We start from the raw sequence: 24,777 nt of genomic DNA on the forward strand, positions 1-24,777 counted from the left end.
TGAAGAGAAATTGCGCGAATGAGTGTGCAAGGCGGTCTATATGACAGATATGGGAAGAGTGCTATGCACTCACAGAAACAGAGCTACCGCTGCAGCGAGACCACCAATGAGCCCATTCCTGATGCTACTGTCCTTGTCGCGAGAATCCCCCGGTTCAGACAATGGATCGCCTACGATTTCACGGCGCGAACGGCTAAACGGGAGATTGAATCGGAGTGCCGATGCTCCAGAGGTCTGCTTAACCTTCTGGTCGCCGGTAGCGGTGTACACTCCAGTCATTGGCACCGAGTTCGTCGCAGTGGGCTGCGGCTTGGATTCACCCGCGCTAGTCGGCACGTCCCCCTCGGATGGATACCAGATGCCTGCCTTCACGGTACCATTGCCCGCGATGATAGCTGCGTTTTCCTCCTCCGTGCAGGCAAGGATTGCTTGACGAATCCAGCAGATGGATGGAGGGCTCTCTCCTGGGTCATTTCTGTGCTCAGAGGTGCTAGGGCCTTCTGTACTGAAGCTGGACAGATCGACGTCGCGACCGGTGCTGATATCGTCGCCATGAATGATACGACTGAAGACGGTAAAGGCGGTCTCTGGCTGGAATGTCGGGACGTAGTGGCCGGAGTCGTAGATGCGAGAAAAGGACAGGTTGCCATGTTGACGAACAGCGCCGCCAACGTAAGATTCGTTCACCTGAATGTCCGCATATCCAGCCTCCTTGAAAGCCGTTTCGTAGCCAGGCACACGACTGGCAATCTCGAGAGAGTTGTTCTGCCCTCCATACCAGTTGCATATGATGTCCGCGTCACCGTAGATGAGGCCGACTTTGATGCCGCGGGCGAGCAGGTCTGCCACGGCCTCCAACGCGCCTCCGCGGGCAGAGTCTCCGTCTAGATACATGGTTAGCAAGGTAGATGCGTATAGAATCGAGGATAGGGCATGGTTTCATACTGTAACTGAAAGCATCCAACACCATGTTATTTGTAGAAGTGAAGTTGACTGGAGCCCCCACGGATTGCATAATGTGTTCTTCGTTAAGGTACGTCTCAAGTGCGTCACTAGGGCCAACAGTCGGGAGAGCTCGGATGTCGTAGATGCTTCTACCAGGAAGATAGGCGGGGCCAACGTTTGTTTGGCATGTTAAGAGCGCAGCTACGCAAATGTCGTTCACTTCCTGGACGGTACCCAGACCTTGGGGATCATTGGCAGCTGCCGAAGCAGCGCACTGGTCGACCAAATCTACACAACCCCCTTCTGCGTAGACGTCTGATATCGCGTTTTGATAAGTTGTGAGATCATAGCCTTCGATGCCGTAGGTATTGTTGTATGCGAAGAGCAAGCCCGAGGTTGTTGACGTCCTAACATCCATGATACCGTTGACGATGCCCACTGAACCAACGCGTATCTCCAACGTTTCAGCCGGAAGATCGCCTTTCTTTCGACGATCATTCTGCTCTTCGTAGTGATCTGCGAAGACAGGACCATAAACACCCCCATAGCTCTCAGCGAACAGGTTTATCTCAGAGGGGTTGACGGTGTCGCTGTCGGATCGAACACCGGGATTGTACTGGGGAAAGGCTGACAAGAAGCCTTGAAGGAAGTGCCATGAGGAATCCGCGGCAATGACGGTCAAGTTCTCGGTTTTCCTAGAGCTGGCAGAGGGGAAAGTGCCGTTCTTGAAGCGCCATTCCGGGATGTCGGCGGGAAGGGGAGAAGGTTCCATACGCTGGTCTAGATCCGCCCAATAGCCTTTGCTGAAGTCGACCGAAACATTGACGGGCTCATCGTACGAGAAGCCGACTTGTGTAGGTTGATCGATGAAGAGTATGTTGGAGCTGCGGTCCCATCCCCAAACCCTAGGCTGAGAGGCGTAGCTGCCGTTTGGCCCTTCTACCAGCTCGCATGGACCCAGTTCTGAGAAGAGACCAATCATGCTCGAACTTCCAGGTCCTCCACTGAGCCAGATGGTCAACGGAGCGGTTTCTGGATTCTCACGTGCTTCGAAGAACCAGAAGAAGGTGTTGATTGGGTAGTTTTGCTCGGCCGGCGACAGCGTGAACGGGGGAATGTTGACATATCCAGTATACTGCTTCTGCGTCTCAAACGCCGTTGCGCATACGTGGGCGTCGGGTGATTTGTAGGATATGGTGATGCGCGGGTCTGCAGGCGACTTGATAACGGTGTCATAGGTTACAGGTAGTGGATACTGCTGGGCGATTGACGGTCCAGCGTGGAGAGCAGACATGAGAACGATGGCGAGTAGTTGGATCTAGTGACCGTCAGTGATTGGTTGGCTTGCGCAGAGCAGTGTGCCTACCATGTTGGCGGGAACCGGTGTAGCGGAAAGCTATCGCGCATGAGAATGAGGATAAGAAGCCTGACAAGGTAGAGCAGGCGGCCGAATTGTTACAATCAAGCGATGCGCAGTGCCGCGTCTTTGGTCCCGTGTTGAGGAAGTGAAAAGACGACCGTCGTTCAGAGGCAACCGCGTGTAGTGCCTAGTGGTATTTGTAAGGCGCCTTCCTTCACTTCGGACAAGCGAAGGGATGCGCGAAACGGGCAGTCCCTCGCTCACTGCAGAGCAGCGGCGAAGAGAGCGTTGCGCGGGTGTACACGCCACGAGGACTAGCGAGCGTTTGTACTACAATACTACGCGATGATGTAGACGGCAGGGAAAGGGAAATCCAGTTCGGTATCACAATAGTCGTGCACAATCACTCACAATAATGCAGCTGTACCCTTCCAATACACACTGCATTCTGTTGCTCGCCGAAGCATCTGTCCTGTCGCGCACCACTCTGCCTCATCATCACAGCGCGTTGTGTAAGACATCTCAGCCACCTTGTGCTATTTGCGCGCTACGCCGCGTGCTAGAGGCGTGTAGGAACGTGTCTAGGAAATTATACTTGCCGTACCCTAGTGTCGGGTGCATACAGCCTAAATGCCGACAAGGGCTTGCATGGTCATGGATCCGGCCGCCAGCCACCCTTACGTTTGGGTCGACATCCAGGGCGCGTAAACCGGCTGTGTTGTGAAGCCATGTAGTCAACTGTTCAGAGCGGCGTTGGCCAGTTGTATCCTTCTGCCGTGGCCCCCATATATCCACGCGACCGCGTCGGCCATGTCGTTGTGGTACGGTATCCATCCTGCGCAGTGTGAGCTGAGAACTTGCAGAAGTTGGAATGAGACTTACCTTCGGGGGCAAAGCCGCCTGGCTCTTTGCCCTTCAGTTCCTCCCAGGTCTTCTTCCCGGCGAGTCCCAGCTGTACGGCTCTTGACCTCTTGCCTCTTTTTGCTATGATCCTTACTTCACCTTTCATATCTTGGTCCGGCCCTGCGACCCTCCAATTCTCGTTGACTTCGTGCCCTGGCTTCGCTGCCCAGGGCTGCATAATGCGCCCGTCCTCAGTCTTCTTATCACCAGTCGCCGTCTGCTGCGCATACGGAACGATGTACATCTTGACCTCTGCGCCGAACTCCTCTCCATCCCGTTCCTTGAGGAGCGCATCCCAGTTCTCAGGTTGAGCCGATCGTTTACGCCGATGATCGTAGCCGGACGCGATGAAATCGGTACACGGGGTGATGTAGGTCAGTTCCTTCCAAGCATCGCTATTCAAGAGTGTCTCGATATCGAAGTAGGTTGTGACGTCTCGCCAACCGTCGCCCATGCCGAAACCGTGCCAGCAATCTTCGACGACCAAAGTATCTAGACAGAGACCGGGAAGTAGTGTGAGCGCATTCGCTGCATAGTAGGTCGGATAGTACTGCGAGCTTCCGGAGGAGTACAACGGGAAGGGATACGCGCGCACTCGGGCATGGCGCAGACGCGTAAGTACACTCTGATCGACGGAGAGGAGCGTCTCGAGTAGATTCTCTGTACCGCGAAAGTGGAGTGTGCAATTGAGCGGAAGATGGCGGTGCGCCTCGGCGAAGATCTGGCGACAACTGAGCAGGAGCGCTATGCGATTAGAAGACTCAGAGTCGTCGCTAGGTGTGCTAGCGTGCTTGAAGCCATGTTGGATAGTGTAGCTGCTGAAGAGGAAGCCATAGATGAGTTCGCGCAACTCAACAGGTATCGTCAGAAGGTTTGGGGTGATCATGGTGTCGATACTGCTGTTGTGCAGCGATGGCTTCAAGGGCAGAAACGTGCGATTCCCTGCTTTTAAGGGAACCAAGCGATACTAAAGAAGCTGCTATTGATAAGGAGTAGTCTATCCCAGAAGTTGGTTGCCGGACCCAAACAAGTGGTCGTGCTGCGTAAGCGGTGCAACTGGCCGATAAGCAAGATCAGGTTACATGGGAACGATCTGACGGCAGCTGTCAGTCCAGCCCAATGCTGCGGAACGCGCGGATTATAAGTCATGTTCAGCTCACATCCCGGCTGGAGCTCCCTGCCAGCGGTGGTTCTTCCGAGGGTGAGATGACGTTTGAAGCTGTTCGGCGCACTAGGCAATGGGCTAGTGCGCGCCCGAAGTGTCGCATGCGCGGTCGCAAACCACGAACGGTCAGGGTTTGGGCGAGCGATTAGCTGCGCATATGTACACGTGCCACGATAGCGCAAGATCGACATGTATTACAAGATATGGTTTGCTGTGGAAAGCCTACGGCTAGACGAATGGAATGCTCTGTTCTGGGTATCTTCGATGCTCGCTCAAGTTCAGATCTGCCTGCTTCTATGGTCCGCGAGGACTTTGCGCCATATACTACAGCCAACGCCCTCAGTCTGACTTGGACCGCCCACGGGTCCGTTGTTGTTCCTCTTGCAGCTTCTTCTGCTGCCATTGCCATTCTACCAGCACGGGCAGAAACTGCCACAGATCAAACTCGGGCCACAGACACTTGAGGAAAACGATGGACGTGTTCTCGTGGGCTTGCCATAGCATGAAATCGCTCAGCCGCTCGACGCCAGAGGTGCGAACTAGCAGGTCAAGAGGCGGGGCATCAGCCGTCATCATGTTATCGTTCAACGTCTGAGCGCTGATGGACTCTGGGTCCAGAAACGTCGGCCCGTTATTTGAGTCATCCTTCTCAGGCGAGTTGATGGCGGTCGAAGTTGACGAGGAACGCCCGTCTTCAGCCAGAGCCGCCTCTTTCGAGGGTGACGCTGGCCGCGAATCAGCCTGCTCGGCAAGGCCCTCTGTATCCTCCTCCAACATTTGCTTGCGAATATGCTGGGTAATATGGGATTCGGAAAAGGTTCGCTTCGAAGGGGTGGGCAGGTTGTGTATCGGCGTGCCGTACGTCTCAACAGTCTTCATGACGGCAGTCGTTATTTCGTGTCGCGAAGTGTAGGGGAAGCAGACGTTGAGAACAGCCCTGCGGGTGGTCAGCGATGTCACGTAATGAGCGGCGGGCAACGTACTTCTTGTTGTGAGCTGTCATCGCAACAGCCTTGTCCACGGCCATTTGTACATCGGGACTGAGGAGCTCGCGCTCTCCCAGCACCCGGATGGATGCGCCGTAACGATCCAGCAAGGCTCCGTGCTCTGCCATTTGTTGCAGCTTCACCTTGGCCATGGACATGAGGGCATCGACTTCATGCTTGGAGCGCTTGAAGTTCTCTATGCTGAATGCGTAGATGGTGACGACCTTGACGCCAGTCTTGTAGCAGACTTCGAGGATCTGAGCTGGTTAGCATGGCTCAAAAACACTGATGGCAGTCTCCCATACCCTCGCTAACGATTCGAATCCAAGGTTGTGCCCTTCTACCGTCTCAATGTGGTGGTTGCGCGCAAACCGGCGGTTGCCGTCCATGACGAAGGCAACATGTTGCGGGATGGGGCCCTGCTTCAGTGACCCGATAAGGAGCTCTCGTAGCTGTCTGACTGTCCAAGCGACGGGCGGCGAGGTCGCAAACCACTTGTGTATGCGTGAGTCGTGGAGTGAGCCCATGGTGAATATTGTTGAGGTACTTGGCTTAGGGCGTAGGGGTTTCGGAATGTCGAGGGAATGCAACGTCGTGTTTTATGGATGGGTGAGAAGTCGGATGGATGAGACTATGCTACGGGAGTCAGGGTATCATGGTGTAAAAGGATTGATGCCAATGCTAGACGCTACGTATGACTTCAAGGCGCAGCGATGGTCTGGGAGTCGCGTCACTTTGGGGCCCTGCGGCGGTGTGGCTGGGCTGACTGCGTTAGGCGTGGCGCACCCGTCGCTTCCGATTCTCGAATCTCTTTGCCGGCAGCCGACCTTCCGACCATCTTTCTTCTTCACCGACGCAAGCCTCACTTGCCGCGTCATCAACACTGCGCTCATCGCCCTGCTGTAGCATTCCACCCATCTCTCTACTAACATACATCATCGCCATGGCTGAACTGCCCCAGAGTAACGTGACGGAGCTCGCCGAGCAGCTCGTGGAAGGCTTTGCAGCTCTGAGTGGAGAATACCAGGTTTTGTTTGATTCACAGAAACAACTCGAAAGCAAGCTCTCGTGGGCTAAGCAACAGGTACGCCATGTCCTTTAACACCCCTTCCTATTATGATGAACAACTTTAGCTCTAGACCTGAAGCTGCACTCGCAGCTCTGATCGAAAACAATCACAGCTTAGCCTGACCTGGACACATATTCTGCATTTCAGCACACAATACCTTCCACGTACATTGCTGACAATACCCAGTATCTTGACCTTTTGAAACGCTTCTCGCCCAACACGTTGTCGCAAGACCACCTTACCTTCCTGCAAGATCTTGAGCGCGTAGGAGACGAACAACCGCGGACACATGTGAATTTGGTGGAGCAGTTGGCACATAGCGATGATGTAGAGCGCAAGAGCCGAGCACTGGTCATCCAGAAGGCTGAGGAGGCTGCTGTCAAGCTGCACGCCCATGAGAATACTAGCAGTGTAAAAATATGGAGTGGTCCGTCCGCAGACAAATCCGCCTCGTTACCTGAGATACAGACCAATAGAGCCACATCACCCATTGAGAAAGACTTCACTGTTGCTGGAACTCCTAGTAAGCTCGCCTGTCCCTTCGCATCTGGCAGCGGCAGAGGCAGCCCGCTCGCTACCCCACGTAGCTCGACGTCCCGGTTAAGCGCACGTGGCCGAAGATCGAAACGACCCTCCTTTACCGATCCTATTCGAGCCGAAATATGCAGCAACAATCCTGCTGCTTCTGCAACTGCGTCAGTCGCGGCGTCTGGCTCCGCTGCCGTCTGCCCCATACGCTTCCTCGACCAACACAACCCAGAGGAGGTGGCCCAATACTTTGAGAAACACAAGCATGAGCTACCGAGAAGCCATGAAGTCTGCATCAAGCGCTTCCAGAGTAACCAGGAGAGCATAGAGCAGCTAGATCGCAAGTATGGCAATCTGGTTAATATGATCCAGGGCCTCGGTCAGAAACATCAGGAGTGGCTCCCCGAGGATCCCGACGACGCCATCGAAGAAGAGCCCGAGGCAGAAGCCCACTTCAGCACCGACGCAAAGGCAGACACCAAAGTTCAAAATTGGGCCTCAGCTGTTTCGGCAAGTCTCAACGATGGCACCCCACCGCCTGAGGAGGAAACAGAAGAAAACACACTGGATGAGTCGAGAAGCGGTCACTTTGACCGCCCGCTCAAAGAAGTCAGAGTTGGCGAATCTCCAAGTCGGCCCTGGGGCATCTCGATACCTGCCAAATACACCAATGCACACAGCTCGTCCTCGGTTGGCTCAGTACCAACAGCGTCGCCGCAACTACCCCTCGACACTGGCCGTCCAATCGGCGAGACGCCCCAAAAGACTGGCAAATGCCCGTTCGATCATCGCGCGATGATGGAACAGACGCCGCAGCAGCCTGAAGTGCCACAATACACTATGCCACCGCAGTCGCAACCTCGGGCCCCAACCACACATGTTCCACCGACAGAAACTCAACCGCAGCCCCGGGCTCCTGAACCATCACAACCACCGAGAGAGACGGAAAGCCCGAAAATGGTACCGCAGATGATTTTCAACGGGCCTGTGTTCTTGGGCTACCCGCCCGAACAGTTGGCTATACTATTGCAAAACAGCAATCTGGGTGCGTCACTGCGGTAGACATGGAACACTCACTGTACATGTTCTCATTCGCTGGCTGTGTGCTTGCAGGTATGGTATTGTACTCAGAAGGTAGGCTCGAACAGCTGCTTCTTTCACAACTACGCCTCACCTCGTCTTTTGGTACCGTCGTGCTTTTCGTCATGCGCTCGTCATTGATTACTACACTGTGCCTTCGTCCATCTTCCAACCTCCTGCGCGTCGATCTTCTACCCACCCCATTCAAAGGAAAAACCAAACACCCTAGAGCCTACATCAAGTAAAAGCTTGCGAAGTTGGTGGCCCAACGGCGACGTAGGCTCCTAGTTGTCCAGTTTTTCTCTTGTATGAGGTGTACCTCTCCTGGCCGACCATATGGCACTCATCTTCTGCGATCCGGCTACCGTGCTCATTTCTTCTTCAGATCTGCCATCCACATCCGTACGCCCTTTGCGCTATCGTGTGCCGCACGAAATACTGCATCGTCGTTAGCTCCTGCATGGCTGAATCACCCAACACCTACGTTGCCGCTCGTTCTCATCTAGGCCTCGCATGAAGTCGGCGCCTTCTCCTAATGCACCACGTGGATTATGAGCCTGATCAGCTATGAGGGCAGCCCGGGCCTTGAATGTCTATACGGGTTAGCATATACCGTCGCATCGACCAAGCACAGAACTCACATCGCTCAGTACCTCAATCATCTCTTCCTCTTCGAAGAGCTCCAAGATTCGTGCGCCGAGATTGTAGAAGTGCGGGGCCAGAGCTCGCAAATCGACGGTCCTTGGGTCAGCTTTGAGGGCGTTCAAGACGCGCGGAGATAAGGCGGACGGAGGGTCGATGGTCACGAGCGAGGATGTATTTAGACTTTGACTGTAAATATTGTAAATATGGAATGTACATAGGGTGAAAATCTTCATTTACCTCAGTGCAAGCATCTCGCCGAGCCAAAGTGGAAGCTCGACTTTAGAACCCTGCTTCATATCGCCGCTCATGTTGCCCTCGAGATAGCCGAGGCCAGGAACGGTAAGCTCAAAGGTACATGGTACCTTTTGCGCATCCGTCAAGATGGCATCGACGTCGTAATAGGAACTCATCTTTTGACAAGTAATTCAGTCAGCATGCAGACACGTAGACACAAGAAATGAAATGACTATCTTTCAGCTGATGCTGCGGTGCGAAAGAAATGCATCAGAGGCCATCCTTGTACGAGGCAACCGACGTGTCGCGTGTCGTGCCACCAGCCTGGTGCATCGGGACGAATATGCAAGGAGATGAAAGCGCAGGCAGAATGGAGGACGCATGCAGCCCTGCGAGTAGGAACGGGGCGGGAAGAGGCAAAAAGAAGGCGGGTCAGAAGATGGTAGAAACGTGTAGCTTACTGCGTAGTCGCCGCTGTGTGTATTGCGCGTCTTTGAGTGCCTGGCGGAGGTCCGATGATATATAGCGCGTTTCGTCCGAATGTGATGAATCACCGCGCACCTCGCCTTTCAGCAGCGCGTACGAGTCTTTTTGAGATTAAACGAGTGGATTAGTTGTTCTGCAAACGTTCGACCGCGACCGCGACTGTTCCCTCACGATCTCGACGCTGCCGCCGCTCTCTCGCCTAAGGTTGCAGGGTTGGAGCTCCAGACTAGATGTCATCTGGACGAGGCGCCGGATACCCACATGAACCACTGCTCGTCAACCATTGCACCCGACTACATCTCCACCCGCACTCACGCCCAACATCCGGAATCTGCTATACACGGCGCATTTGTGGAGTAAGTAGCGCGCACAGCAATCCACCCGCCCCACGTGCTGCGGTTACTCTGTGGTTCACAGCCCGTGAATACGACTACATCTCAACCACTTGCTGACTGTTTGTGTCTGCAGTCAATCCGTCCCAGCTGCCCTCGACTGTGAATTGCTAGCTGCACATTGATGACTGCGCATTCTGAAGACTCGTCCCTCCACTGCGCCCTAGGCACACGCCTCACGACCCCCCACCACAACCTCGACCACCACCATCCGGCACCATGGCGGTCAGCGAACGGATATCACAGCTCATGAGCGCCCTCGATACGGGCTCCGGCCCTGACACCTCGCGGGCCACGTCTCCGGGCAGCGATTGGCGGCAGCCCAACGGTGGCGTCAACGGAGCAGACGACCGACGCCGTCCACGGACATTCCCCTACTTCGAATACCTCCCGTATCAGACAGAAGACCAGAGCGATCGCGAAGAGAGCCTCAACACATGTCTGAAGCATCTCTACATTGCCGTCTCGGCCGGCGACTTTGCGCCCGGCGCTGTACATTGGACGCGCGAGATCCGAGGCTGGCTCTCGCTCAAGTTCGACCTCCCCCGCACCACGCGCGTGAAGCTCGTGAAGCTCTACTATGAGCTGGCGCTGGCTCCCGGTCTGGACTACCTGGTCGCAGAGCGCTTCGCGAGCATGTTCATGGTTCTGACGAAGTAAGTGACACATTAGAGTTTGGATGGCGGGTGGAGACTGACACGACGACAGGCGTAAACATTACCTGCGACCCGGCAAAGACCTCATACTCGACTGGCGACCCCTGTATAGAGAGCTGAAGATGTTCGTCCTGCCCTCAGAATCCGGAGGCTCACATCCGCCGAACGTAAAGCGTAACATCCGCACGTTGACGAAGATGTGCACTTTTGCGCAGTCGTACTTCGACCCCAAGGAGATACCGGCTATACTGGAAGAGCTCCTGCCCTTCTTTAGCACATCGTTCAGCGAGAACGCATTCGTGGTCGTTGGTCTATTGAACCTGCTCTTCCCAACCCACCCGGCACCCGAGGACATGCAGCAACTGCTGCCTCAAGAATATCTCCCGACTTTCTTCCATCTATGGTCGCTTGTCAACCGGTCGCGGCTCTTTGATGCGCACTACATTGATACACTGTCGAGGCTGTCTAGGGATAACCTGACCGCAGCGCATGTTCCTTTCTCACAATACGGAGTGTTTACCGGCGAGCAGTCATCTCAGATCTTCACAGCCATCCTGCGGCTACTGGAAATCCCAGTCGGCCAGGCCACGTCTCCATACAGTAATACTGTTGACCTCGGTGCAGGACTCGCTGTGATGCTTGACCGTGACCCGCGGAAGCACCCGTCGACTCACCACATCGCTCGCATCATCGCCATGTCGTTATCGCCTGCATGTGCAGAGCACTCTGACTCTACCCTGACTAAGCTCGAAGGACTCATCCAGGCTGTGGAGACTTTCTTCCATCCATCCAATTCGGGTAGCTGGACTAGACCTCTTGCGCAGTTCGTCTACTACCTGGCCGACATCTTTGTGCTGCGATGGAATCGAGAGCACAGCGGGGAGATGGATGTGCCAGAAGAGAGGAAGTTGAACGACGCAGTGAAGAGGCGCTTCGTACTCTGTCTTCGAGAGGTTACATTCATGGGCATCTTCTCCAAGAGCGACAAAGCCGTACAATACGCCTTGTCCACCCTACAGAGCCTGGCACACCTCGAGCCCAACCTGATTCTCCCCGGCGCACTACAACGCATCTACCCCGCAATGCAAGGGCTTGTCGAGGTACATCGCACAATCTCGTCAATCCGTGCGTTGCACATGCTCTCCAAGGTCATGGCTAAGACAAAGGGCTTCCGGTGTCACGTTACTTCTGTGCTAGGGCTTGCACTCCCTGGTATTGACGCCAACGACCTGGAAAAGACTGTACATACTTTGCAATACGTTCAAGGCGTGTGCTACCTCATTCCATTCCAGGACCTCACCAAGGCGCGGAAGGCGTCGGATGAGACATCTCGAGATGGAGCGACTACACCGGATGATGTTGGTGGCAACACAGGGCTTGCTTTGGAATGGATCACAGCACAAGTCGAACGATTAGAAAGCGCCAACGGGAATATTGAGATCAACTACGACGAGGAGCTCAGTGACGCGGACGAGGCGATGATCCTACGGTCATCTACCACTGGTCTCAACGAGTTCCTGATTACATTCCTTGGTCGCGTGTTCACGCTCCTGGAAAACTTGCCCGATGCGTCTAGAGTCCGCAGTGGCTCTCCTGAAGAGTATGTGGTTAACCAGCTACCAGCTGCTTTCACGCCGCTGCTTGCGGCACTCTCTCCGGAGCTGTACGATGTTGCGCTTGATAAGATTGCGAACTTCATCACAAACCATGTCGTTCACCAAGCCAAAGATGCCATCGCATTCATTTGCAACAGTCTTGTCAAGATCAACCCTGAAAAGGCACTGAAGCGTCTGTTACCACATCTTTTGGCAGGCATCCGTACTGAGATTGATGAGATTGGCGCTGGATCGACGCGAACAACAGGTGCCGAGGTACTTCCCCGCGATCGTGCTCTTGTTTGGAACCTTTGCATTCTTAGCATGTGTGTTGTCCATGTTGGTGACGCAGTTCTTGAGTGGAAAGACGAGCTCTTCGAGATTGCAGAATACATGCAGCAGAAGTGCCGCGGTACACCCACCGTGCATGTTTCCAACTTCATTCATCACTTGCTACTTAACCTTACATGCACGTACACCATCGATTACTCGATCTACGAGCAGGATGAGCTTGCACAAGGCTTGTCGACAGAGTCGTGGGGAAGGCAGGTCGATATTAAGAAGCTGAACATCAAATGGCACACTCCGAGCTCCGACGAGATTGACTTCGCTGTCAAGCTTTTCGAAACTCACGCCAACAACTCGATGAAGGCACTCAAAGCCCTGACGCAACCAGATTCGCCGATCAAGCGCGAAGGCACCGGCAAAGATTGGTCCGATGAGGTTTCTCGAAATCTTGTCCTGTTGCGCTTGATCATCTCCGGTATCTCCGTCTTGTTTGATGTTAGGCATGATCAGGCTGCTGATGGCGCCACCGAGTCTGATGATGACTCCGACGCTGATGCGATGGACACAGAAGGCATCGATGACGATGCTGGCCTAGGGGAAGCTGAAGATGAAGAGGTCAAGCCTACTTTCCAGTACGAAGCCGGCTACCCTCTGCGTCGTGGCGATGACAACTACAACCTCATTCACGATCTTCGCGAACAGGTTGGTCAGATGCTACACAACGTACATCAATTCTTGATCGAGAAGCAGCCTGACGACGTGCCGTGCTTCAACTCTTTGTACAACGCCTATCGGTCGTGGTTCATCGATGTTGGCATCGAGCGATCTGCCCATGTGCTTGATAGAATCTCTAGGCTGTTAGAGAACGACGAGCGACCTTTCCGGTTCAGTGGATTGCGAAAGCAATACCCACGACCTCTACTGGTTCGCCGTGCAAACGTTTATCATCTGCAGCGTTTACGGCACAACGCTAACCCACGACCCAAGACCGATCTCGACATGATCTTGCTGCTTGATCTCGCCGAATCCAGTATCTCAGTCTACACAGAGATCCGGCGCACTGCACAGACAGCCAATGAGTCAGCCGTTAAGTGCGTGCTGGGTGCTAGGCCTCTTGTCATTCCTCCTCTACTGGATGCTTTCGTCAAGGCTGTTGCCGAGAGTGACTACCCTCGCATTAAGGGTGCGATGTTCACTCTTCTGTTCGGTAGCCTGGCGAAGACCATCAGCCGCGACTGGCGATTTACGCCTAAGCTCATCAAAGCGTTCATCGAGGTCACCGGTGCCGACAAGCCTTCAGTGCAGAAGCTAGCAACCAACGCTACTTTCCAAATCATGGACATGGGTAAGGCAATGGAGCGCATGGTTATCCTCCCGAAGGAGGTTGTGGAAGCGATCGCGTATGCGATCGACTCTAGCGAAGGGGATAGCGTGCATACCAAAGTCAACAAGCGTCGGGACTACATCAAGAAGAAGCGCGCTCGCATTGAAGGCAAGAAGGCTGAGCTGTCCAAGGAGCTTGTCGATATTGCCAAGACCGAGCACTGGAAGAAGGTCAGTCGGACTGCAGCCATCATTGTCAACCTGGGAATGCGTTACGACAGCATTGCCTCTGACGAGATGATCGACCTCGTGGCGAAGGGATCCATCGATCAACATCCTAGTCTTCGAGGCCTTTACGCTGGAGCGCTCATTGGCTTGTACTCCGTTATTCAGACCCGTGCGATCACTGGACATAACTACGAAAAGTACTTGCTCAGCGAAGAGGAGCTGCCGGATAAGATCTCAGTACCGACCAAGCCAGAGGATCCAAACTGGACCGAGGAGTACCTCGCTTCGTTTGCGCAGCCAGAAGCCAAGTACTACGTCGACTTTGATTATCCTGGCTGGCTTGTGTGGAACAAGAGCATGACCGCGTTCAAGCCCAATGCGCCCCAGCTATCGTATGATGAGGTCGAGAATGGCGTCCGCCAAAAGATCGCCAAGCATCTTACTCGATCCTGGTTCTCCAACTACTTTGCCTTCATGAAGCAAGAGCCTCGTGACAACAGCGCCGACAGGTTCCGCATGTCAAGCGCGATGGTTTTGACTCACTCATTCGATCTAGTCTTCGGCGGGTTGACCGAGGCGACGTTCGAAGACATCAAGGATTTGACCCAGTCTGTCTACGCTGATGGAAGCGACAAGCATCAGCATCGTGCCACCGCTGAGATCATGGCCGCACTGCTCTCATGCGCCCCAGATCTTAAGGCAGACCAGCGCGAAGCCGTATGGGAATACGTCTTCCCTATCGTTCGTGGCATCTTCCAAGACGGACTGACACCAGAGAACTCCGGTTACTGGACTACTTTCCTACATGTTGTGTTGCAGTCGAAGGATCCACGCCGAGGATGGCCGCTGGTCGACTGGCTAGCTAGCTTCCGCCTTGACATGGAGTCTAACGCCGCTTTCAAAGAGAGCTCCAAAGTCCACTTGCTGACGCAGTGTATCTGCGATGCGGGCTGGCACTTCCGTCTCGAGAAGCCAATCTTGGAAGACTTCATGAAGCATCTCGACCATCCGTACAAGGGCGTGCGAGAAGCCATGGGCCAGACCATCGCGAGTATCTTTAGGACACGTTACCACGAATCGTACAAGGATGTCGACACGCTGATGAAGGCGCAAAAGGACGCTTCGTCGATCGGTGAACGCCCTTACCAACCTACGGAAGAATTCACTAAAACCATCACCGAGGTCTTTGATCGCCTTGAGGTCTGGCGCGGGGAGCGTCCGGCAGGTCAACAGACACCTTCGTCGTACACGTCAGGTGGTAAGACTGTTCTTCTCTGGCTCGACTCTACGCTCTCCTCGTACGAGTGTACCTCGCTCGTTAGGTTCTTCCCCGATATGTTCATGGAGCAGCTGCTACACATGATGGACATCAAGGAGGACCCTGAATTGCAGTCGCTCGCTTACCACGTCTTCCGCCACCTGCCCAACATCCCGCATCGCCAAGGTGAGGACTCAGACTTCATCTCTGCTCTCATTCGCATCGGACGCAACGCGACAAGCTGGCATCAGCGTCTTAGAATCCTCATCAACATCCAAGTCATCTACTTCCGCCGACTCTTCCTAATGAGCGAGGAACAGCAGCAGAGCATGTTTGATTGCGTCTCCGCCATGCTGTCAGACACACAACTTGAAGTACGCATGGGTGCTGCCACCACGCTGTCAGGCATGATTCGTTGCTCGCCCATTGCGTTCCGTGACCGCCAAGTCTCTACACTCAAGGAGCGATTTACCAAGCAGCTCAACAAGAACCCATTGCCAAAGAAGCGCAACCCAGGAACACCGACAACAGAACAAGGCAAGCTCGTCCTGACACGCCACGCAGCTGTGCTGGGTCTTGGTGCGCTTATTCAAGCTTTCCCGTACCAGAGCCCTCCGCCAGCTTGGTTACCCGACGTACTTGCGACGCTGGCTAGGAAAGCTGCGGCTGATCCAGGCATGGTCGGTAAGAGTGTCAAGACTGTTCTGGCAGACTTCAAGAAGACTAGGCAGGATACTTGGCATGTTGATGTCAAGGTAAGTTTCTACTCTGACATGATTGTGAACTGTGCTAACCTCTACTCAGGCGTTCGAACAAGAGCAACTGGAGGACTTGGAGGGTGTGCTGTGGAAGAGCTACTTTGCTTAAACGACAGCTATGCGGCGAATGGGAGATTACGAACGACGCTCAGTGATACCATAAGCGACGAACATGTACAATAAGTTAGATCGGACGGGTCATGACTACGAGCGATATGAACAGGCTCTGCATCAGTGGCGCCTAGTGGAAATAGCATATTCTAGATAGTCTCTTGCTTACACAATGAACCTTTTTGCCCAGCATGCTTACTCAGTCGCGACCGGACGCGCACTCCTTCCTGCTTAAAGCCGCTTGCCCCTCCCCCGCTCCGCTGTACCTGCGCCTGCACATGTGACATCATACCCTGGACCTTCCGACCATCAACAATAAAATCACCGCTCGTTGCGCGACGCATGAACAGCACTCGTTTTCCGACACTACCCCTGCAGCGAATCTACAATGCCATTGACTGTACTTACTGACGCGGATGTGCGCACTCTCTTACTGCAGTTGACCAAACAAGACATTCTCGACTTGCAGCAGAACCTGGCTGATGCGCTGCACCATTATTCTACTAGCACGGAAGAAGACGACAATAATGGATGTTGTGAGACTTTTCAGTCTGCAGGCACGAGTGTGAAGACTAAAGATGGAGGAATGATGACGGTTGCGCCGGCAAGCAGGTAAGTATAGTTTTTGCAAATACAAATGCATCGACTGACTATCCGCAGCAACGATGGTCTCGGAGTCAAAATAACGACACGTCCAGAGTCATACTCTTCAGACACAACCTCTGTTACTTCATCGATGAGCTCACTCGCTCTATCTCAACAGTCGACACCAACGAGTAAAAGCTCAGCAACCACAGCCTCTCTTTCTTCAACCCAAACAACGGCATCAAACACCAGTCTCACCCTCTTCGACCGCTCCGGAAACCCTCGCGCGATGCTGAACTCCTCAGAGATGACAGCCTTCCGCACCGCCCTCGCAAGCACAATGCTCTTTAAGAAACGAGCAAATGTCCACGACGTGACAGTCTTCGGCGCAGGGAAACAAGCGTACTGGCACATTCGTCTTGCGCTTCTCTTGCGAGGCCCCGACATCCACCATCTCAATATTATCAACAGAGATTTCGAACGTGTACACCAATTATTGGAAAAGCTATACGACCCCCATTCCGCACCTTCGACGTTCAACCCCGATCCAAACCACGTACCCACCTACCGCCGCGCATCAGGCTCAGAGGAAGGCTCAACAGGAAAAGAAACCCAACACCAATACCTCCATCGCCCTAAGATACAAATTCTCACCCCAGGCCACGGCGAATACCCCCGCCTCCTACACGCCACCCTCCGCTCCTCATCCGTCCTATTCCTCTGCACCGCTTCTCCCACGCCCCTCTTCCCCGCGCCCATCCTAACGAACCCCGAAGGACGAAAGAAAGGCCGCTACATAGCTGCCATCGGCTCGCTCTCTCCACTCGCCACAGAACTACACCCCGATATCCTACGACAAAACGTCGCGCCCGAGCACGGCCACCGCCATTTCCACAAGCACGCAAAGCAGAGCGGGGCGGTGGTGGTGGATAGTGTGGAGAAGGCTTTGAAAGAGGGTGGGGAGATGGTACAGGCGGGACTGGGTCCTGATCAAGTTGTTGAAATTGGGGAGTTGGTTATGTTGAAGAGGGATGCGGAGAGGAGGAGGCGGGAGTGTTTGGCTGGGAAGGGCTTGATGGAGGCGGAGGGATTAGATACGGGGGGTGTGGAGTTGGGCGAGTGCGAGATGAATCGGAGGGAGAAGACGGAGAAGGCGAGGAGGGGGAGTAGTGGGAAGAAGGAGAAACATCATGAAGGAGAGGACAAGGCGCATAAGAGCTTGATTGAGTGGTTGGTCAAGGGGAATGTTATATATAAGAGTGTGGGACTGGGTCTTACGGACGTCGTGGTGGGCGGTGACCTTGTTCGCATAGCGAATGAGCGCAGTATCGGCACGAGGATCGATAACTTCTAGGGTGGGTTGTCGCATCCATCGGAACTGGAAGTGGGATCACAGCAATTCGACTGCGAGTGCAGCTGAGGCGGTAGTCATAATTCAACATATATAATCAGAGCATAATCACAAGCAACAAATCATGCGAATGGCGTGCGTTATCGTGATTGATTCCAGTCAATGCAGTCGTTTGCCGACCGCTTTTAACCCTCCTAAACTCCGTTGGTATTGTGAACCGACTATATGCAGAGATAAGAGACACGCCGTAAAGTCATCATGAAATCGAGAAAGCACATCAGAACCCGCTTAGATCTTGATAGCGCTCTCGATGGCCTTCCTCTTCTTCTCCATGCGGGCGTTGGCCTTGGCACCCATGATACCACCTCCCCAGTGGCGGGCAGCGTCCTTGTGGTGCGACTCGAGGTAACCGTCGTTGACAGCAGTGATGAGCTTCTGGAGCTCGTTCTTGTCCTCAGAGCGGACCTCAGTGAGGGCGAGGACGGCGGCGGTCTTCTGGTGGACGACCGTTCCGAGACGGGCCTTGCCCTTGACGATAACGTAAGGGACACCTGATGTATGTCAGTGAAGGTTCCATTTTCAACTTGCGCATTTGGAGTACTCACCCATCTTCCTGCAGAGAGCGGGCAGGTAGACAACGAGCTCGATGGGGTCGACGTCGTTGGCGATCAGGACGAGGGAAGCCTTCTTGTTCTCAATCAGGCCAACAACGTGGTTGAGACCGTACTTGGCGACGTAGGGCTTCTTGCTGACGTCCTCCTTCTTCTTGCCCTCAGCGACGGCGGTGGCCTCCTTGGTGAGGCGCTCCTTCTTCTCGGCCTTGGTCTCGGGACGGTACTTGTTGAGGATCTTGAAAGCCTGGGTGGCAAGGTTACGGTCGGCAACGTGCTGGAACTGGGCAATCGCCGGTGGGACCTTCAAGCGCATGTTGAGGATCTTCTTCTGGCGTTGAAGACGGACATACGCGCTACACATCATCAGTATCTGCCATCTGCGGTGGATCGGGGTTTGCTTACGGCCAGCGGACCATGCGGCCGACGTTGCGCTGGGGCTGGATGTCCTGACCGATGCCATAGTTGCGAGGACGCTTCTCGATGAGAGGGTTCTGTTCCATTGTGAGCGGTTGCAGTTGAATGTTTCAGGAATGGGCAGACCTTTTGCTTCTTGGCGGCAGACGACTTAGAAGTGGCCTGGGGGAAAGCCGCAGGCTTCTTTCCGGATCCTTTGGGAGGCATTGTCGAGGCTGTCATAGAGAACAGAAACCATTAGCGAATGTTCATTCACTATAGGTCTGAATCTCGTAAGAGCGAGAGGGCCTTTCAGCCGCTCTCCACTCTAGCCATCATTTGTATGCAACACGCTCATGTAGAGACGTGCGATTGTGATATGCTACCGAGCATTCATGGCGGATATGCGCTTACCTGGTGTGTTGGCGGCGACGAAGTAAAGATTGGCGACGGTGGACTTGACGAACGTTCGAAAGCGGGCGCAAAAGTTGTCGGCACCGAAATCCAGAGAAGCGAGTGCGCGCGGGTGGGGAAGAACGTTTCGCCGGCGCTAGCGCCTGCCCAATGGTAGCGTGCTGCTTCACCATCCATCAACGACCGCGACACCTTCAATGCGAGATCATGAACGCGATTAATCTCGGTGCGAAAGGGCGTAACGCGCAGCTCGTCGCCATAGTCTGCCTGTGGAAAGCGCTGCTCCTCTCGCTCGCTGCATTCTGCCCAGGTCCCGGATACGACACCTCTGGCCTCATACTGCTCGACACGAGCGCCCGGCGTCATGTTAAGTTCGATGTCACCTCCCGCTATGAGCGTTTCGTCCTCAATCTGCTCCGCTGGGACGCATTGTACTTTGTTAAAGCAGCTGAGCGGGGTCATGTCCACGAGCAAGCGTGGGCCTTCAGCGGGGTGTATTCGTATCTCCTGAGACCAACCGGTCAATGTGAGCACCAGAGGCCCAGTCATTTGGGTCGGCACTGATATCTCGCAGTGATGGCTGGCGATGCGCAGGCCCCTCTGCACTACTATGCTCTGGCCGGAATCATCCTTTCCAACATCTGCCACCTCCTCTCTGTGCTAGTGCTGTATCGCCTATTGACCTTGGTCCTGGAACCTCAACGGCGACAGATCATCCCATTCATCGCCGCTGTCTTGCACATCCTGACGCCAGCTTCTCTTTTTATGAGTGCACCGTATGCCGAAGCCATGTTCTCATTGCTCAATTTCACAGGCATGCTCCTCTATGCTCAATCTCAAACTGCGGCTGAGACTGGAACGTCATGGGTTCGAGCGGACTTTCAAAAGATTGGCTCTGGTGCTTTTTTCGCAGCAGCTACACTGATGCGAAGCAACGGTCTACTCAGCGGCTTAATTCTCCTATACGATGTCGCTAAGTACATGCCCTCTCTGATGTCTGCGCAGTTGCGTATACCAGATGTAAGAAGGATGCTTGTCACATGCATGGCTGGTAGTCTGATAGCCTTGGCATTCTTCGGACCGCAGTATCTAGCATACACGGAATTCTGCGACCGAGGCAGCGGCACTGGAACTAGACCGTGGTGTGACAAGACCTTCCCGAGCATTTACTCGTGGGTACAAAGCCAATACTGGTAAGTTACCCCAATACGATGACTTACTAGTCTGACCTCTTCCAGGAACGTAGGACTCTTCCGTTACTGGACCATCTCAAATCTGCCTCTGTTCATACTAGCGGCACCAGTTTCGTGGCTGCTTCTCACAACAAGTGTCACCATTCTCCGCAGCGGTGTCCCACGCCCGTTGAGTGGGCGCCCTGTACCCCAGACTGGTGAAACAGCCAAATCCAGGAACGGAACCTCCGCGATATGCAAGCTACCGGAATTGGCACTTCCACAATTACTACTGGTTGCAACAGCCGTTACCAGTTTTCACGTCCAGATTGTAAATCGGATTGCTTCCGGCTATCCGATGTGGTATCTAGTCGTCGCTACGTGGTTGGCTGATTCACAAAGTACTCGCCCGACAGCAAACCGTTCACGAACAGCCAAGTGGTGTATCAGAGGTAGCATCATGTATTGCTTGATACAGGGCATGCTTTTTGCTAACTTCCTCCCACCGGCCTAAATCTTGGGCTGCGCAAATACTGTCGCACCCACAAAGTGTTGGCGTAAGCTCTACAACATAGCTCTTCGATTCGGACGCCCAGACAGACTGTACCACGTAGTTTATTACTAGTAAAACGCCATGATCAGACCCCTGAACTCCAATACGAATGTTTCGCAGTTACCATACCACTCGGTACATCTAGACGGTTACTTAATTCTCCGGGCGAGCTGGTGCTAAACCTAGGAATAGCTCAGAAGCCCACACCTTACCGAGCTAAGATCTATGTCTTACATGCGAATTTGGGCACTGCGACAGAAGCTCAGCGATCAGCTACGAGGTCGTCATGATGCCAAGTACCCCACAGTCTCAATACTAGTGTTGCTGCTCTAATGCCCCAGCCATCGCAAGTGTTAAGACATGCACCCTACAATGGAACTTGGAGATGATAGATCAACGTCGCATAGAGCGGCTGACCTGTCTTTCTAGCCTATCATGGAGAGCTGGGCTGACGACTTTGTACCTGCATGCGCTACTGACGCCAACCTAGCGATGGAAGCCTAGATCATCGTATAAAAGTTGGCGATGCGACAATATGGCGAGATGCTGTGCCAGCATACTACTGCAGTTCCAGTCCAGTTGTATACAAAAACGTCATGATATCGAACCCCTCTGCAAGATGCGACACATTGGGCGAGGTAGAACATGGCATTATCCACTGCTTCCCTACACATGACCGACAGCCTTGCAATGTCACTGTTTTCGCGACGGAAAATGACTTCTTGAACACCAACGCGCCATTTCAGGACACTGATCAATGCCCTAGTTTCTGGGTCAGAAGCCTTCTGCTTGAGAATGATGACCACCGTCAAGTCTCACAGCGACGCCACCTACACCAACCAGAACGTCGGAGTAAAGATGAGGGCCTCTCGGAAAGACAGAAGGAAGGCTTGGTCACGCCGGCTTTGTCACTAGTCTTTGGCATAGTGAGGGCGACTTATAAAGGTTGCTTGAAGCTCCTTTGGTTGGTAGCCGTGCTCATCAGCCTAGTCCGACCTACACTCGTTACTAGAAAACGATGAAGCTTTCTACCTTCGCTACCTTTCTCAGCCTGTCCGTGGCTTTGGCAGCCGTGCTCGACACTAGACAGCAATGCAATGAGGATGACTGCTTCCGCGCAGTTTTCGGCAACGGCGGATTCGGTCAGATAATCAGGGCCGGAGAAGACTGCGATGACTTCCTCACTACAAGCGTCATCTGGTACCCAATGTTTGTAGCCCAATCAAGATGTCTATCGAACACACTAACAGTCTACTCCAGCACCACTATCACATCCTTTACTCTTACGACATCTACTCTGACAATACCATGTCCTTCGGACGTATTGCCCGTTCCGACAGATGAGCCCATTACTTCCGACGAAGAAAAACTGTGGATTCGACAAGCACTGCCAACCGGAACCAACTGGTCCACGACCACCGTCTTTGGACCAGTGCCTACATACGCCACCCAAGCTTGTGTCTCGCAAGAATACAAATCTGTATGCGGATGTGCGAGCATCACCGAGGATACTGTCACCTATCTTGGAACCGTAAGTTTCATGCCGGTGTATGATGAACATTGGCTGATCGAGTGTCGTAGACTGTGACCGATATTGAGACTACAACGTATACAAGCGTCACGATCACTGGGACGTCCTGTCCAACCATTACACCGTCGTCTTCGATGAGTTCTTCGAGCATGGTTACTTCGTCTACGGTGTCCAGTAGTGTTTCCAGCAGCACTAGCTCTACCTTCTCGTCATCCTCGAGCACGGATATTTCTTCAAGCTCGGCGACATCGTCATCCAGCACGGGAAGTTCTTCGGTGTCGTCGACTGAGTCAAGTAGCTCGTCTACCACGCCACCTGAGACCAGTTCCTTCATCTCCTCATCCACAACTTCTAGTAGCTTGTCTAGCACAGGAAGCTCTTCAGTGTCCTCGACCGACAGTAGTAGCTCGTCTAGCTCGTCTACCACGCCAACTTCATCCAGCTCTAGCTCTTCAGCATCGTCGACTGAGTCTAGTAGCTCGTCAAGCACACCGATTGTATCCAGTTCCTCCAGCTATTCATCTACAACACCTAGTAGTTCGTCTGCTAGCTCAAGCAGCTCATCTAGCAGCTCGTCCAGTAGTTCGAGCACATCATCATCTACCACAAGCGACGTATCCAGCACGAGCTTGAGTAGCTCATCTAGTACTTCGACTGAGCCCTCCGCCACTTCAAGCACCTCGTCCACGGTATCAAGCAGCTCCTCGACTTCCTCGGGAGAAGTCCCTGCCACAAGCAGCATGTCAAGCTCTTACATGTCTTCATCGTCCACCATGACACCAAGCTCCTCGTCAGCTACTACGTCATCCGAAAGCTCTTCCAGCAGCTCTTCATCAAGCACATCCGACATATCGAGCTCTTCCAACAGTGTCTCGATAAGCTCAACTAGTAGTACTGAATCCTCATCTTCAAGCAGTGCAACACCTACCTCTAGCGACTCAAGTTCATCTGCAAGTAGTAGTTCGTCATCTTCAACGAGTAGCACAGACTCCTCGTCGTCATTGTCATCAACCACTACTCTAACTCCGACCTCCAGTGCTTCGAGCACATCGGCTAGCAGTTCATCGCCTTCCTCTTCAGCGAGCAGCACCGACTCGTCGTCTTCGCTGTCATCGTCCACTATCATAGACCCGACGACCTCTAGTGCTTCAAGCACGTCTGTCAGCAGTTCTTCGTCAATCTCATTCAGCACCACAGACTCGTCCTCCTCGCTGTCAACAATTACAATCACAGCCTCAACCTCCAGTGATTCGAGCACGTCTACTAGCAGTCTGTCGTCCTCGTCGTCATCTTCTTCGTTGTCATTCAGCACTACACCGATTTCCTCAACCACCGATGCATCGTCGACTACATCCACAACGAGCGCAACACCCAGCCCACCCGTGTGTGGAGGCTTTGGCGTTGGTCTCTGCGACGGCGCCTGCCGCGACCTCGCGACTGACGTTCTTCACTGTGGCCGCTGCAACAACGCGTGTGTCGCGGGCAACCTCTGCAACAACGGAGTGTGCGCGTCTCGTGCATGCGACTCCAACTGCGAATTTGACCGCCTGTGCAACAGAAACGGAACTTCGTCATGCCGGTGCGCAAGGACCATGGATGGCGCTGGTGTCTGTTACGACAAGGATGCGACAAACTGTTCTGACCCAGGTATCCTTCAATGCAGGACCTCAGCCAGCTGCCCGATCGGCACAGTTTGCATGCCTAACGTCTGCGACTGTGCGGATACTACCAAGGGCATCTGCGTTGGCACCACTGGGTGTGGGGACGAAGGATTGTCTGTCATGGGCGGGCTGATCCGAATCGGAGAGATGGAGAAGCGCAGAAGGACCGTCAGAGGGTTGGCGAACCAACTCTAAGGATGGGACGAAAGCATGGTGGTAGCATACGCAGGGAAAAGGGCGGCATCGTGGTTTGTTGTGATTTGGGAATAGTTGGGTGCCTGCCAATGTGCTAGCGGGCGTTGTACAATGGTCTTCACAACACAATATACATCCTTCGCTTCTATACCTACACCGGCAACGGCATCCCGTGTTGTGAATAGCGGTTGGCGTCAGTGCGACATTAAGCTCGCGGTGCATAAAGGCAATTTTTTGTTGTCAAGTGACGCTGCCGTGAGCGGTCAGTGCCTCCGAAGTTAGGTGCTAGCTTCTTTCG

General features: G+C 53.8%; 11 protein-coding genes across 11 annotated transcripts; 4 read left to right on the forward strand and 7 right to left on the reverse strand.

Annotated features, from left to right (window-relative positions):
- Window positions 1-69: 69 nt before the first annotated feature.
- J4E83_005327 (uncharacterized protein) lies at window positions 70-2,752 on the reverse strand (the record flags this gene model as incomplete). Its single annotated transcript, XM_049332246.1, has 4 exons — window positions 70-884; window positions 946-2,263; window positions 2,637-2,643; window positions 2,748-2,752. The coding sequence occupies 4 exons, from the start codon at window positions 2,750-2,752 to the stop codon at window positions 70-72; spliced, it is 2,145 nt and encodes a 714-aa protein (XP_049188697.1).
- A 287-nt stretch (window positions 2,753-3,039) lies between these two features.
- Window positions 3,040-4,094, reverse strand: J4E83_005328 (uncharacterized protein; the record flags this gene model as incomplete). The annotated part of the gene is made up of 2 exons (XM_049332247.1): window positions 3,040-3,140; window positions 3,188-4,094. 2 exons carry the CDS (start codon window positions 4,092-4,094, stop codon window positions 3,040-3,042), a joined length of 1,008 nt encoding a protein of 335 aa, XP_049188698.1.
- A 618-nt stretch (window positions 4,095-4,712) lies between these two features.
- On the reverse strand, window positions 4,713-5,886 carry J4E83_005329 (uncharacterized protein; the record flags this gene model as incomplete). The annotated part of the gene is made up of 3 exons (XM_049332248.1): window positions 4,713-5,310; window positions 5,357-5,616; window positions 5,665-5,886. 3 exons carry the CDS (start codon window positions 5,884-5,886, stop codon window positions 4,713-4,715), a joined length of 1,080 nt encoding a protein of 359 aa, XP_049188699.1.
- Window positions 5,887-6,302: 416 nt separating this feature from the next.
- On the forward strand, window positions 6,303-8,018 carry J4E83_005330 (uncharacterized protein; the record flags this gene model as incomplete). The annotated part of the gene is made up of 2 exons (XM_049332249.1): window positions 6,303-6,443; window positions 6,615-8,018. The coding sequence occupies 2 exons, from the start codon at window positions 6,303-6,305 to the stop codon at window positions 8,016-8,018; spliced, it is 1,545 nt and encodes a 514-aa protein (XP_049188700.1).
- Window positions 8,019-8,406: 388 nt separating this feature from the next.
- Window positions 8,407-9,091, reverse strand: PSF3 (DNA replication protein; the record flags this gene model as incomplete). Its single annotated transcript, XM_049332250.1, has 4 exons — window positions 8,407-8,474; window positions 8,521-8,629; window positions 8,678-8,867; window positions 8,919-9,091. 4 exons carry the CDS (start codon window positions 9,089-9,091, stop codon window positions 8,407-8,409), a joined length of 540 nt encoding a protein of 179 aa, XP_049188701.1.
- Window positions 9,092-10,012: 921 nt separating this feature from the next.
- On the forward strand, window positions 10,013-16,008 carry J4E83_005332 (uncharacterized protein; the record flags this gene model as incomplete). Its single annotated transcript, XM_049332251.1, has 3 exons — window positions 10,013-10,449; window positions 10,502-15,896; window positions 15,946-16,008. 3 exons carry the CDS (start codon window positions 10,013-10,015, stop codon window positions 16,006-16,008), a joined length of 5,895 nt encoding a protein of 1,964 aa, XP_049188702.1.
- Window positions 16,009-16,398: 390 nt separating this feature from the next.
- J4E83_005333 (uncharacterized protein) lies at window positions 16,399-17,949 on the forward strand (the record flags this gene model as incomplete). The annotated part of the gene is made up of 2 exons (XM_049332252.1): window positions 16,399-16,622; window positions 16,671-17,949. The coding sequence occupies 2 exons, from the start codon at window positions 16,399-16,401 to the stop codon at window positions 17,947-17,949; spliced, it is 1,503 nt and encodes a 500-aa protein (XP_049188703.1).
- A 285-nt stretch (window positions 17,950-18,234) lies between these two features.
- RPL8B (60S ribosomal protein L8B) lies at window positions 18,235-19,181 on the reverse strand (the record flags this gene model as incomplete). Its single annotated transcript, XM_049332253.1, has 4 exons — window positions 18,235-18,497; window positions 18,552-18,913; window positions 18,963-19,051; window positions 19,101-19,181. The coding sequence occupies 4 exons, from the start codon at window positions 19,179-19,181 to the stop codon at window positions 18,235-18,237; spliced, it is 795 nt and encodes a 264-aa protein (XP_049188704.1).
- A 393-nt stretch (window positions 19,182-19,574) lies between these two features.
- J4E83_005335 (uncharacterized protein) lies at window positions 19,575-21,053 on the forward strand (the record flags this gene model as incomplete). Its single annotated transcript, XM_049332254.1, has 3 exons — window positions 19,575-19,893; window positions 19,942-20,560; window positions 20,591-21,053. 3 exons carry the CDS (start codon window positions 19,575-19,577, stop codon window positions 21,051-21,053), a joined length of 1,401 nt encoding a protein of 466 aa, XP_049188705.1.
- Window positions 21,054-22,630: 1,577 nt separating this feature from the next.
- Window positions 22,631-23,365, reverse strand: J4E83_005336 (uncharacterized protein; the record flags this gene model as incomplete). The annotated part of the gene is given in 2 exon segments (XM_049332255.1): window positions 22,631-23,137; window positions 23,150-23,365. The coding sequence occupies 2 exon segments, from the start codon at window positions 23,363-23,365 to the stop codon at window positions 22,631-22,633; spliced, it is 723 nt and encodes a 240-aa protein (XP_049188706.1).
- Window positions 23,366-23,374: 9 nt separating this feature from the next.
- Window positions 23,375-24,528, reverse strand: J4E83_005337 (uncharacterized protein; the record flags this gene model as incomplete). The annotated part of the gene is made up of 2 exons (XM_049332256.1): window positions 23,375-24,060; window positions 24,510-24,528. 2 exons carry the CDS (start codon window positions 24,526-24,528, stop codon window positions 23,375-23,377), a joined length of 705 nt encoding a protein of 234 aa, XP_049188707.1.
- Between the last annotated feature and the right edge of the window lie 249 nt (window positions 24,529-24,777).

The sequence above is a fragment of the Alternaria metachromatica genome (assembly GCF_023757995.1).
Source record: "Alternaria metachromatica strain BMP 0045 chromosome Unknown scaffold_10, whole genome shotgun sequence".
NCBI classification, from domain to species: domain Eukaryota; kingdom Fungi; phylum Ascomycota; class Dothideomycetes; order Pleosporales; family Pleosporaceae; genus Alternaria; species Alternaria metachromatica.